The following is a 14,711-nucleotide window of genomic DNA, read 5'->3' as shown; positions in this document are numbered from 1 at the left end:
ATCTGAACACTGTCCTATCCTATGTTGTCGCATCATCTCTGACACACCAGAGCCCACTGCTGCAATCGTTTTGTCGGGTACCTTGTTCAGGCTTTTCTCCTCTTTTGCTGACCCTCCACCTTTCCAATCATGATGTCTTTTTCCAAGGAATATCCACTCCTGGCAGTTTGCTCAAAGTATGTGTGAGTTGAAGCTTCACTATAGTTGCCTTCAAGGAGCACTCTGGATTCACTTTTTCTAAGACATCTATTTGTTCTTTTGGCAGTCTGTGAGATATACAGAACTCTCTTTCACAACTTACAGACGTCATTTCTTCTGTAACCCTTATTCATTGTCTAACTCTCATATGTTCGGCAAGTAATTGAAAAGATCATGGCTTGAATTAGGTGCACCTTAGTCTTTAAACTGATACCGTAACTCCTCAATAATTTGGAGAGCACCCTGATAGCAGATTTACCCAAAGCAATGCGTCTCCTGATCTCCTGACTGCTGGTGCCAAGGGTATTGATTGTGGATTTAAAAATCATTGACAATCTGTCTTTCCTCCATATATCATGATGTTGCGTATCAGTCCAGTGGTGAGGATATTTGTTTTCTTGATGAGATATAATCCATGTTAAATGCTGTTCTTCCCTTTTTATTTTCTAACTTCAGATCTTGCACGTGTAGAAGTCTTTGATCTTCTGCAGTAAGCTTTTTAAGTACTCCTCATTTTCAGCAAGCAAGGTTTTGTCATTTGCATAACACAGGTAGTTGTTGAGACTCCCTCAGATCTCAGCACCACATTCTTCTTCATAGAGTCCAGCTTCTCAAATGATTTGCTCAGCATACAGATTGAATAGGTATAGAGAAAGGACAAAACCCTTATGCACGCTTTTTCTAATTTTAAACCATGCAGTGTTTGTTCTCTTGCTCTGTTTGGGCAACACCTTCAGGGTACAGGTTTTGCATGAGCACAGTTAAGTTCTCTGGGATTCCCATTGTCAGTCATAGTTTGTTGTGATCCAGAGTCAGATGCCTTTGTATAGTTGGTAAAACACAAATAGACATTTTCTGGTATTCTCTGCTTTCAGCCAGAGTGCATATCACTGCTGCCATGACCTCTTCTAAACCCAGCTCGAACTTCTGGCAGTTTCCTGTCAGTATACTGGTCTAGCTGTTATGGGGTGATCCTCAGCAATATTTTGCTTGCCTTTGATACTAATGATCTGTTTGATAATTTTCACATTCTGTTGGATCACTCTTCTTGAGAATAAGAGCACATATGTCCTCCAGCCCGTTGGCCAGGTACCTGTCTTCCAAAATATCCTGGCACAGACTGGTAAACATGTCAGGACTGTGTCTGTTTGCGGAAACATGTCATCTGTTATCCCATCTATTCCTGGGGCCTTAATGTTTTGCTAATGTCTTCAGGGCAGCTTGAACTTCTTTTATTACCATTGGCTCTTTTTTGTTTTTTATTAATTTTATTTTTAAATAAAATTTTTATTTTATACTAGTTTACTTACAAAGTTCACATATGTTGTTTTTCACACACCAGATCTTTCCCATTTCCTTTACTCACCCCCTGTCAAATTGTGTGACCCTATGATTACCACCTGTCTGCCCATCCTCACCCCTCTGCTCTCTCCTCCCCCCTTTACTAGTTATCTATTTCTACAATAATGGTCTTATATAGCATTTGTCCTTGTGAGACTGAGTTCACTTAGCGTAATGCTCTCCAGTCCCTCCCAAGTTAGGTAGTAATTTTCAAGATCATTGCTCCTACATGTTTCATAGTATGAATGTACTATAACTTAATCCATTCGATTGTACTTGGACATTTGGGCTGTTTCCATGTTCTTGCGATAGTGAATAATGTTGCTGTGAACATTGGTGTACAAGTCTCCATTTGTGCCTTAGTTCCTCATCTTCTCGGTATATTCCAAGCAGTGGAATAGCTAGAACATAAGGAATTTCTGTGTTTAGCTTTTTGAGGAAATGCCAAACTGCCTTTCATTGGTTCTTGATGATTTGCTATTTCTTCAAAAGGTTCTGTGTTGTCTAGTTCTTTTTGGTACAGTGATTCTATTCCTTACATCTTCTTATGATGCTTTCTGGATCATTCCAAGATTTTGCTCAGAGCAAAAATCTTTCAGTATTAGAACATGAGGCTTGAATTTTTTTCCAGGTTCATAATTTATTGAACAAATCAAGCATCACATGATGAGTTGACATGAGTTTCCCCAGGTCTGACAAATGAGTTGAGATTCAGACATTTAGAATCCCTATTTATGTTGCTTTCACAGCAGGAGTTTTTTAAGACTTTATCTTGAAGTATGGAACAAGCAAAGCAGTGCCCCCACATGTGGCCAGACAATTGATTCTACCTATGAGTTTATAAGAATTGAAATTTTTTTTAATACTAGTAAGCTGGAATTAAGCATCACTTTCTGGACCTGTCTTGATTTCAGTCTAGCCAAAGCCACAGATTCCACAGCTTGTTTCCTTCAGTGTATAAAGGCAACCCTCGGCCCAGACAGAAATGGAATTTATTTTTCAGTTTCTTCAGCTTGAAAAATACAAAATGAGTTGTTCCCTTTTTCTTTTTTAACTCTAGCTCTTTGCACATTTCATTATAAGACTGCTTTTTGTCTTCTCTGGCTACTCTTTGAAATCTTCTGTTCATCTCATTTACTTTAGATTTCTTCCTTTTATTTTGTGGTTTTCAATGCTCTAGTGCAATTTTCAGTCTTCTAAAATCTGTTTTGGTCTTGTCTTTTCTCCCCTATCTCTGTAACAACTTTCTTCATGGATTATACCTTTGATGTCACCCAGTAAATCATCTTACCTTCAATCATTAATGTCAAACCTATCCTGGAGGTGATTTTTAAATTTCGATGGTTTAGACTCAGGTCACATTTTGGTTCTTGTGGATTTGTGTTCATTTTCTTCAGCTTCAACTAGAACTTGAACATGAATAATTGATGGTCTATAACATAGTCACACCTGGCCAGATTTTACTGATTATATTCAGCTTCTCCAATGATTCTTTCCACAGATGCAGTTAGTCGGAGTCTCATGCATTCCATCAGGTGAGATCCATGTGTAAAGGCACCCTTTGTGGTTTTTTTAAAAAAAAGGTATTTGTGATGAATAAATCATTTACATCCAAAATTCATTCGGTGTACAGCCTCATTTCTGTCACCAAGACTATACTTTCTGACTACCATTCTTTCCTTATTTTTCCAACTTTTGTATTCCATTCACCAGTGATTATTAATGCATCTGGATTGCAAGTTTGGTCCTTTTCAGACCACAAAAGTTAGAAGAAATCCTCTATTTCATCCTCTTTGACTTTAGTTGTTGAGATATATATATATATATATATATTCGTATTAATGCATCTTCTTTGTATGCATATGAATAGTATCCTATCACTCATAACATTGTACATTATGGTAGATTTTCAAGTTGTCTTTTTCACTTATGAATGCAACATCATTTTTCCTCAGTTTTACACTCCTGGTTCAATGGATCGTACGATTGATTACCGTGGCCCATGCCAGTCCGTCTTATTTCACTAATGCCAAAATGCTGATCTGAATGCATTCCATTTCATTTTTGACAACTTCCAGGCTTCCTACATTCATACTTTATACGTTTCATGTTCCATTTATTAAAGAATGCTTGCAGCTGTTTCTCCTCATTTTAAGTGGCTTCTGATCAGGGATCTACCTCTAATACTAAATTCCTCCCCTTTTGTTCATAGGTTTCCATAGGCCTGGTGTTTCAGAAGTGGTCGGCCAGTCCCACTTTGTAGTCTGTCTTAATCTGGGACCAGTGACATAATCTGGGACCTGTCCAACATGGGTGACCTTTTTGGCATTTGAAACACTGGTGGCCTAGCTTCTTCCAGCACTACAGCAACTCACAAGTTATTCTAGTACAGCAAACTGAGGGGGGAGTAATTTGTATGTTGCCAGTTACTTTACAACTTAGTTGTGTATAATATGCTTGCTTGTTCATTGTTTGCTCATATTAGTGTAGCACTTGTCTGTCAGTTTGCTTGACTCGGATAACTTGTGGGTTGTTGTAATGCTGGAAGCAGCTATGCTTGTCATTCATTGTGATAAGGAACAGAAAAGGAGGAGGTCGAAAATGTAGATGATTTACTTTTTCAAGCGTTAAATTTGAGATACCTATTGGAAATACCTATTGGAAACTCTACAGACTCTCTTATAAATGTACAGAAATTATTTTAATTACAAAACAGTGTTCAGTTCTTTTGTGCAAAGCATACTCTGAGTTATGTTTGGCTCGATAGCACTTAACCACTCCTAAATGAGACTAGTGCTGTTCTGTCTGGAGCAACATTCTTCCACTTTGCGCATCACTCTTTGTCAGTGTGCTGTGTGAGGTAACCTGGGTTTGCTGTGTGTTGAACCTTGTGCCATGGGGATATCAATTACCATTATGGTTTCCCATTGTGGATACTATTTGTGGAGCTCTCAGTTGTAAAACAGGTTGGAAAGCAGGAGTGGCATCCACTTCCTAAATCACATGCCTCGGGAAACTTTGTGAACTTGGAGAAACACGATAGCTATGGAAAGGCATTAGGTCTTTTCTTAATAGAGTCACTATGAGTCGACCTCGATTCGATGGCAATCAACAGCAACAATATTATATATCGAAGTACAGATATTCAGTAAGAAATTGAAAAGAATATGGAACCCAGGAGAGAAAACCTAAAAACTAAGAAAACCTAAGCCTACTGCTGTCACGTTGGTGCCAAATCATAGTGATCCATCAGGTTTCAAAGAGGAGGAGACCTCTCATTTTTATCCTTGGAAACCACTAATGGATTTGAACTTCCGACCTTCAGTTGGGAATCTAATAAATTATACACAGGGCCACCAGAGCACTTTCTTGGAGAAAATTCTAGTCTAAATGGGAAGATTTTAAGGTTCTTCTTCATTAGGTAAAAGTGAATTGTTCCTTCAACCAATACCTGTTATTTAGGTGCTTAGAATTCAGAAGTAAGCAAGGCGAATGAGATCTCTACTTTCAAGGGAGAGGGTTAATAAATACATTGAATAATTGATGAGATCATTTTAGCCAGTGGTAAGGCTGTGAACACTATAAAACAGGAAATAATAGTGATTAGCTGGTAGGGTGGAGGAGGTTCTACTTTAAGTTAAAGTGGCAGGTAGCACCTCTATAAAGATAATCTTTGAGCAAAGACCAGAATGACGAAAAGGACCCAATCTAGAAATTTAGGGGGAATCAGAACAGGTAGAAGGAGCATGAACAATAGGATGCAAAGGCAGAAATCAGGTTGCTTCCTCAGTGGGACAGAAAGCTGAAATTAGCTGGGTTGTGGTCAGTATGAAGGTTAGTTGTAAGGAAAGGTAATGAAACAAAATGAAATAGATTGGCCCAGGATATGGTATGAGGGTGTTTTAGCTGCAGTGGAATAGTCAGAGCAGGAACAGGGAAACCTATTTTAGAAGGGGATAGAAATAGACCAGATGAGAAGTGATGGCACTTGGACAGGAGTGGTATCAGTGGAGATGATATGGATAGGCTTGCAGAGAAAACTCAGACTGGTGGGAAGTTGGGAAAAACTTACCCCATGATTCAATGAAGGTTGGCAGTACAACTCAGCCACCAGAACTCCCTAACAAATCACATGTTGTTGTTGCTGTGTACCTTTGAGTCTGAACCAATCACAGCTGACCCGCCAGGGGGTTTTAGAGACAGAGAGAGTGGACTGCACAACTCTCCACTGTGGAGCAGCTGGTAAGATGTAAACCTCATGGGTACTCCTTACCATTTAAGCCACCCTTGAATCACATTTGTCATTGTTGTTAGGTCTCATCGTGTAGAGCATGACTCATAGCAACCCTCTGAACATCAGATCTAAACACTATTCTCTCCTGCACCATCCTTGTCAACGCTGACATAAATTGTTGTTGTTGTTGTTATGTGCTGGTGAGTTGCCTGCGACCCATAGCGACCCTGTGTACAGCAGCTCTGAACCCTGCCCTGTCCTGAGCCAGTCTCACTAATTCCGACACACCAACCTCCAAGGAGGAATCCTGCTCAGAGGAGGTTTAATGAAGCTTCGTGTGATGGCTACAGCTGTGTCCTAAAATCCTCCTCACTTTTCCCACAGTGTCTGCTGCACAGAGCTTTGCACCCTCAGAAGCCTCTGCCCCCAATTCAGCAGCATATTTTGAATATGCTGGATCCCCCCACTGAAGTGACAGCTAAATGCCAGATTCCTCTGTCTGAAATAAAGACTCTCTTCCCTCTGACTGAAGCCATCAAGAAGAAGGATCAGCTAACTGCTCAGGAAATTTTCCAAGACAAGTAAGTACTGTGTATTTTCATTTGAAGTTGAGTGTATGAAATGGGTGGGAGTCTTAAGGGAGCTTCAAGAGCATATAAGCTTGTAAGATTAAAACCTTTTTTTTTAATGGGTTTTTTTTTATTAATTTCAAAGAACATCTACAGAGATTTTGGATTTCCATTCATTCATTGTTGGACTTTTCTCCCAGCCCACCTCCCCCACCAACCCCCAGTTCGCTCTTTTCCTTGAAAACCAAAAGAAAAACTCCTTCATTGTTAGACAATCAGCCCGCATACCCCCACCCTGAGTATACGCCACTCTGCAACCCTCATTCCAGACTCTTATGATAATCATAATGCCCTAAAATATATTACTTTTAAACTATTCTATCCCTCATCGGCTTCAGTGCAGTAAACATAATTTATCCAGTTTTTCTCAGTCTTACCCCGACCCTGATGGCAACCTCATTCTGCACCGTATAGTATTTGTCCTTTTGTGACTGAGATATTTCACTCAGCATAATGTCCTTCAGGGTCATCAATTTTGTATATTTCATGAGTTCCTTGTTTTTCAATGCGATGTAGTATTCTATTGTGTGAATATACCACAGCTTCTCTATCCATTCATTTGTTGTTGGGCACTTAGGTTGTTTCCAACTAAAGGAAACCTTTTTTTTAAAAAAAAAAATTAATCCTCACCACTGGACCAATTGGCAGCATCAGGATGGATGGCGAAGAGATTGAGATTGTACACAGCTTTAGTTTGCTTGGCTCCACAGTCAATACTCTTGGCATCAGCAGCCAGGAAATCAGAAAACATATTGTGATGGGAAAGTCTGCTGTTAAGGACCTCTCCAGAGTACTCAAGAGTAACGGTGTCTTCTGGAGACTAAGGTGCGTCTGATACAGGTCATGGTCTTTGCAATCACTTGTTATGCATCAGAGAGTTGGACAATGACTAGGGAGGATAGAAGGAGAATTGACGCCTTTGAGCTGTGGTGCTGGAGAAGAGTATTGAATGTACCATGGACTGCCAAGAAAACAAACAGATTCATCCTGGAGAGGGTTAAACTAGGCTACTCCTTGGAGGCAAGGGTTCTGGGGCTTTGTCTGACATACTTTGGACATGTTTTAAGGAGGGACAGGTCTTTGGAGAGGGACATCATGCTTGGTAGGGTGGAGGGACAGCGCAGGAGGGGAAGACCCTCTATGAGGTGGATTGATTCAGTGACTGGGGTAATTGGGATGGGTATGTCAGAGGCAATGCGATTGGCACAGGATAGAGCAGGGTTTAGGGCTGTTGTACATAGGGTCGCTATGAGTTGCAAACGACTCGACAGCACATAACAACAACAACAATTGTGACTTTAACAAAAGTTTACAGAAAACTTGGATTTCCATTCACTCATTGTTGCACATTTTCCTCCCTCCCCCTCACTCAGTTCACTTTTTTGGGAAAAAAAAATTTTTACTCATTTCCTTTTTTTCTTTTTTTTTTTTTTAAAAAATTCATTCATTGTTGCATATGGCAAGAACCTTTTGATGTTTGCTACTTACATTGAATATTAGCTTGTTTTCTGCCAGAGGAGAGGCCTAGTCATTGACATTATGTTTAATCCTTGCTATTCCTATGGGAATTAGAGTTACCTTCTGAATTATTAGCTTGTTGATGAGTATTTGATTCCTTGTTCTAGAAGGCTTAAGTTCTTTTTCTTAAAATCCAAGGCTAGATTTTACCCTTCTTAAAATTAAGGTGCAGGCATTGAGGGGAGAGGACAAGGGTCCTTGGTTACCTTTCTTTGAAGGGTTAGGTGTCCAGGAAACCCTGGTTAGATTTTAGTAGAAAAATGAGAAGAAGAGTGAAAAATCTGGCCTTTGTTTAGTTGCCTTATTATGTCAGTGATGTGCTTGGTTGTATCATGAGTGAGGTATTTGTAATTTAAGAGCTGCAAAATTCTTTTCACAGTCTTTAGGTCAAATCTCTTTTTCAAGTAGTGATTGAGAGGTTTTTTGTTTGTTTGCTTTATCTTGTCCTTCATTAGATTCTGTTGAGAATCTATATTAATTTCCACTAAAAGAACAAAACAAAGCAAAACCAAACCAACACTTGTTCCTGATTATCCGTAATAAATGACTATCGTGCATTGATTTTATTGGGTTCAGTGCAGCTGATTATTTCCCCCCACAATAAAATCATCTGTTCCTCTCCTTTAAGTTCTCTCTTCAGATCTGCCTTTAGATCCTAATTCCTTTCTCTTTGACTTTCTTCCCACAGCTGTGTCTTTATCGACCAAGTTAAGCTTATTATTTATAAATATCACAGTGTAGGAGTATTAAAACTAGTGAAACCTTCCCAAGTTTCAGTGAATCTTATATTTAAAGAATTATCTCTCAGGTTGAGTAGACAGCGTTGTCTTTTTGGTGGCGTGCTAGAGATTAATACCCTAAACTTTATAAGGCTTGAAGAGCATTCATGGGATTGATGAATTCTGTAATGTGCTTTCCTAAACGTCTGTCCATGTTTCATTGACATTCAAAGGCATCTGACTGTGTGGATCACAACAAATTGTGGCTAACCTTAAGGAGAATGGGAATCCCAGACACTTGATTGTGCTCCCGTGAAACCTATGCTCAGACCAGAAAGCAGTCCTCAGAATGGAGCAAGGAAATACTGCATGGTTCAAAATCAGGAAATTGAGTGCGTCAGGGATGCATCCTATCTCCATAACTTTTCTATCTATATGCAGAACAGATCATTGGGGAGGCTAGGCTTTATGAGGAGGAATGTGGATCAGAATTGTAGGAAGACTCAACAACCTATGTTATGCAGATGATACAATCTTGCTTGCTAAAACTGAAAAAGATCTGAATTACTTGCTTCAGAAGGTCAAGGACTATAGTCTTCAATATGGATTGAAGTTCAACCTCAAGAAAACAAAGATTCTCACCACTGGGCCAATCGATAGCACCATGATAGATGGAGAGAAATTGAGGTTGTTAACAAGTACAGCTTGCTTGGCTTCACAATCAACACTCTTGGTTCCAGCAGTTAGGAAATCAAAAGACGAATTTGCACTGGGAAAATCTGCTGTCACTTACCTCTCCAGAGTACTGAGAAGCAATGATGTCTATCTAAAGACTAAGGTGTGCCTTATCGAGACCATAGTCTTCACGATTACTTGCTATGCATCAGAGCTGAACAGTGACTAAAGATGACAGAAGAAGAATTGATTCCTTGGAGTTGTGCTGGAGAAGAGTATTGAACATACCATGAACCACCAAGAAAACAAATAGGTCTGTCTTGGAGAGAGCCTTGGAGTCCAAGTCTTCTTGGAGGCTAGGATTTTTAAACTCCGTCTCACGTACTTTGGGCACATGGCCAAGAGGTGCCAGTTCTTGGAGAAGGACTTCATGCTTGGAAGGATGGAGGGACAGCGCAGGAAAGGAAGACCCTAGATGAGATGGATTGATAAAATAACTGGGGCAATGAGGGTAGGTGTGTTGGAGTCAGTGAGACTGGCTCAGGGCAGAACAGGCTTCAGAGCTGCTGTACATAGGGTCGCTCTGAGTTGCAGGCAACCTGACGGCGGGTAACAACAACAACAAACATGCCCTGAGGAAGATTGTTCCTTTTTAGCCTGCCATGGTTTCTCCTACATAGGAAGCTTCTGCTGAATGTACCTTTTCCAATCGCTATCCTCATCTACCCATCTGCCTTTGGACTCGTAGTTTAGAACAATTCCATACAATTCTGATTTTTTCTCTTCCCATGACATCCTTCCTCTAGTCTCACCACAGTCATGGGGCTGTTCTTTCTGTTTTAAAGCTCCAGTTCATGATCTTGATTACCTTCTGGTGGTGGGGGAAAGAAATGGGCCATTTTCCCCTCATCTAGTTGATTAAAATGCAAATTAACTGGTTAAAAAAAAACCCAACACAAAACCCACAACACCCCACACCCCAGTAGTCTCAGGAGGCAGTTGTTTTCTGATTTGATTCCTGCTGTGATTGCACCTTCAGCGCTGTTCCTACCACTCACTCTCAGGAAGTTAGGATGTACAGGGCTTCATGTTTTTACTTTCCTAATGGCCTGTGGTACAGCCAAGCCATCTGCCTGGGGCCTGAAAATTATCCTGCTCACACGTACACCTACTCTCACTCCTATTTTCTACCTTTCTTTAAAAGCTTTGAAATCCAGAAATAATGCATTAAATACATATTTATTGAGAACCTTCTCTCTTCAGGAGTGACTCAGTTCTTGCTGCAAGATTCTTGACACCTTTGATTTTTATGACAATAGCTCCAGTCAACATAAGTAGTAGTTTCTTAAAGGAAAAAAAATAGCTAAGAATTAGTAGTGATGTATATGGTCAGTTTCCTTGAAGCTAAGCTACATATTTCTAGGGTCTGAACAGGGGTCTGGTGTCGGAGCGAGGGTCTCATGTGCGAGCAGGTTTCTTGTATCTGAGCGGGGGTCTGGTGTCTTAGTGAGGGTCTAGTGTCTGAGCGGGGGTCTCGTCACAGTGACTAAGGTGAGGACTAAGCAAGTACTTGTTCAGGAACTGGCATAATCTGGGACAAGAGGCCTGACCCTGGGAATCACTCGTTGGTGGTTCCAGCTTTGTCACTCTTACCTAATTTGGTTTAAATAATTTTTAATGTCTCTGCGGCTCTCTATCTAAAAATAGCCTCTTAAGAAGCTTCTCTTTTCTTACATTTGAAGAGAACTTCTCCTTACATTTGAAGAGCGCGTCTCTCTTCTTACATTTGAAGAGAGTTGTACATTTATGATTTAATAAAATGATTCTCAAGAATCAAAACACCCCACCTCAAGAGAGATTGTAAGGCACAATGAACTCATAGATAATGAAGCATTTTGAGAAAACAGTAGTCATACTAAAATCAATAATTGTGACATTATCAATAGAAGTCTTTGAACATTTTAGAAAGCCTTTCATTTATTAATCTCTGATGTGTGATGGAACCTGCAGAGAGGGCCAGTACATGTGGACCTCACCTGATGGGCTGCAAATTGACTACATCTTTGGAGAAGCTTAATACATCAGCTGTCAAAACTAGGCACTTTTCTGTAAACTTTCATTAAAATCACAATTAAAAAGAATACATGTCACTTTGAAGATTTAAAAAAAACACAACAACCAAACAAAAAACAAAGCAGGTGCTAACTGTGGTATTGACCGTCAATTGTTGGATGTTGTTGTTATGGGCCATCAAGTCACCTGGGACTCTTAACAGCCCTATGTACAAAAGTTCAGAACCTGCTTCTATCCTGAGCCAACCTTCTTGTCTTTGGCACACCGACCTCCATTACCCCAGTCACTGAGTCAGTCCTTCTTATCCAGGGTCTTCTTGTCTTGCATTGCCCCTCCACACTCCCAAGCACAGTATCTCTCTCCAAGGACTGATCCCTCCTTGCAGCACGTCCAAAGCATGTCATACAGAGTTTCAGAATCCTTGCCTCTAAGGAGCAGACTGGTTTTACCCACTCCACAATGAATTGTTGTCTTAGCAGTCCATGGTATATTCAGTACTCTTCTCCAGCACCACAGCTCAAAGGCATCAATTCCCCTTCTGTCATCCCTAGTAATAGTCCAGTTTTCTGATGCAGAGAACATAATGGCGAAGAGCAAGGCCTGGATTAAGCACACCTTAGTCTCCATACTGACATTATTGCTCTTCAGTACTCTGGAGATGTCCCTGACATCACATATTCCCATTGTAATCCGTCTTTTGATTTTCTGGCTGCTGGTACCAAAAGTGTTGATTGTGAAGCCAAGCAAACTACAGCTGCTAACAATCTCAGTCTCTTCACAGTCCATCATAATGCTGCCAGTTGGCCCAGTGATGAGACTCTTTATTTTCTTGATGTTGAGCTTCAATCCATATCGAAGGCTGCAGTCCTTGACTTTCTGCAGCAAGTGCTTCAGGTCCTCCTCAGTTTCAGCAAGCAGGGTTGTGTCATCTGCATAATGCAGATTGTTGATAAGTCTTTTTCCAATTCTGATGCCACATTCCTCCTCATAGAGTCCAGCCTCTTGGAGGATCTGTTCTGCATATAGATTGAAAAGATACGGAGATAGGACACATTCCTAGCGTACACCCTTCCTAATTTTAAACCATGCAGTGTTTCCTTGCTCTGTTCTGACAGTTGTCTCTTGGTCTAGGATTAGGTTTTGCATAAGCACAGTCAAGTGTTCTGTGATTCGCATTCTTCTCAGAGGTAGCCAGTTTGTTGTGATTCACACAGTCAAACGCCTTTGCATAGACAATGAAACACAAATAGACAATCCTCTGGTATTCTCTGCTTTCAGCCAAGATCCATCCGACATTAGCTATAATATCCCTAGTACCACGGCCTCTTCTAAACCCATCCTGCACAGATGGCAGTTCTCTGTTGATGAGCTATATCAGTCATTTTTGGATCATTTTCATTCAGCAGAATCTTGCTTGCTTATGATACTAATAATATTGTTTGATAATTCCATACTTTGTCAGGTCACCAAATTCAAACTGAAGCTGAAGAAAATGAAAAGTCCCACAAGAAACAAAATATGACTGAGTCTCTTTTTAAATTGTATTTTATTCTTTTACATTGTTTCCCCTCTCCTTGCTCCCTCCCCTCACCCAAAAGACTCTTGATTTCCTCCCCACTTTCCTCAACCCCCCTCCTCCTCTTCCGTGGACCTTGGGTCTTTTGTACATTAATTTAAAAATCATCATAAGAATAGATTTGAGGCATTGAACACTACTGATCATAGATTAGATGAGGTATCTGATGACATTACTGTTATCTTCCATGAAGAAAACAAAAGGTCTTTACCAAGACAGCGGAGAAAGAAAAGACCAAAATGAATGGTAGCAGATACTCTGAAAATTGAACTAGACTATTGAGAAGCCAAAACAAAAGGAAGAAATGCTGAAGTTAAAGATCGGATATTTCAAAGAGCAGCTTAAGAAGACAAAAAGTAAAGTCTTACAATGAAATATGCAAGGCGTTGTAGTTAAGAAAAAAAGAGAAGAACTTGCTTGCCATTTCTCAAACTGAAGGAACTGAAAAATGAATTCAAACGTCCATACTGAAGGATACTATGAGCAAAATCTTGAATGATCCAGGAAGCATTGAAGATGGAAGGAATACATAGAGTAACTGCACAAAAAAAGAATTGGCTGACATGAAACCATCTGAGGAAGTACCATATGATCAAGATCCGGTGGTAATAAAGGAAGAAGTTCAAGTTGACCTGACGGCATTAGCAAAAAAAAAAAAGGCTCTAATAATTGATGAGACACCAGTTGACACGTTTCAACAAACAAATACATGGACATGCTCGCCATTCTGTGCCAGAAAGTTTGTAAAGCAGATACCTTGGCAATAGACTGGAGAGTTTATTTATTCCCAGAAGAATGTCTATCTGTTTCATTGACTATGCCAAGGCGTTTGACTGTATGGATCACAACAAATTGTGACGGACTCAGAAGAATGGGAATCCAAGAACATTTGATTATGCTTACGTGAAACCTATACTTAAGCCAGGAGGCAGTTGTCAGAACAGAGCAAGGAAACACTCTATGGTTTAAAATCGGGAAGGGTATACACCAGGGTTGTATTTTGTTTCTATACCTTTTCAGTCTATATGCAGAACAGATCATCTGGGACGCTGGGCTCTCTGAGAAGGAATATGGCATCAGGATTGGAGGAAGATTAATCAACAACCTGCATTATTCAGATGACACAACCCGGCTTGCTGAAACTGAGGAGGACCTGAAGCGCTTGCTGTAAAAGGTCAAGGACTGCAGCCTTCAATATGGATTGAAGCTCAACATCAAGAAAACAAACATTCTCATCACTGGGCCAATTGGCAACATCATTATGGATGGTGAAGTGATTGAGATTATTAACAGTTTTCATTTGCTTGGCTCCACAGTCAACACTCTTTGTACCAGAAGCCAAGAAATGAAGAGACAAATTGAATTGGGAAAGTTGGCTGTTAGGGACATCTCTGAAGTACTAAAGAGCAGTGATGTCAGTCTGGAGACTAAGGTGTGCCTGATCCAGGCTATAGTCTTTGCAGTTGCATGCTATGTGTCAGAGAGCTGGACAATGACTAGGAATGATAGAGAATTCATGCCTTTGAGCTGTGGTACTAGAAAAGAGTGTTCAATATACAGGAATGCTAGGAAAACTAATAGGTTCATCCTGGAGAAGGTAAAACCAGGCTGCTCCTTAGAGGCAAGGATTCTGAAGTTCTGTCTGACATATTTTGGACATTTTACAAGGAGGGACCAGTCCTTGGAGAGGGACGTTATGCTTGGAGGGTGAAGGGACACCACAGGAGAAGTAGACCCCCGATGAGATG

The 14,711-nt window shown here is 40.3% G+C and overlaps 1 protein-coding gene across 1 annotated transcript in view; it reads left to right on the top strand.

The window, feature by feature from the left end:
- The window catches only part of XRCC5 (X-ray repair complementing defective repair in Chinese hamster cells 5 (double-strand-break rejoining)), a 122,983-nt gene that overhangs the window by 49,721 nt on the left and 58,551 nt on the right, over positions 1–14,711 (top strand). Inside the window, exon 14 of the mRNA XM_006891952.1 lies at positions 6,158–6,354. Coding sequence (XP_006892014.1) covers positions 6,158–6,354 — 197 coding nt within the window. The remainder of the gene's footprint in view (positions 1–6,157; positions 6,355–14,711) is intronic.

Source organism: Elephantulus edwardii, unplaced genomic scaffold, assembly GCF_000299155.1.
Source record: "Elephantulus edwardii isolate Elephantulus edwardi_28Jun2011 unplaced genomic scaffold, EleEdw1.0 scaffold00106, whole genome shotgun sequence".
NCBI classification, from domain to species: Eukaryota; Metazoa; Chordata; class Mammalia; order Macroscelidea; family Macroscelididae; genus Elephantulus; species Elephantulus edwardii.
This window is presented reverse-complemented; position numbering and strand designations above follow the sequence as displayed.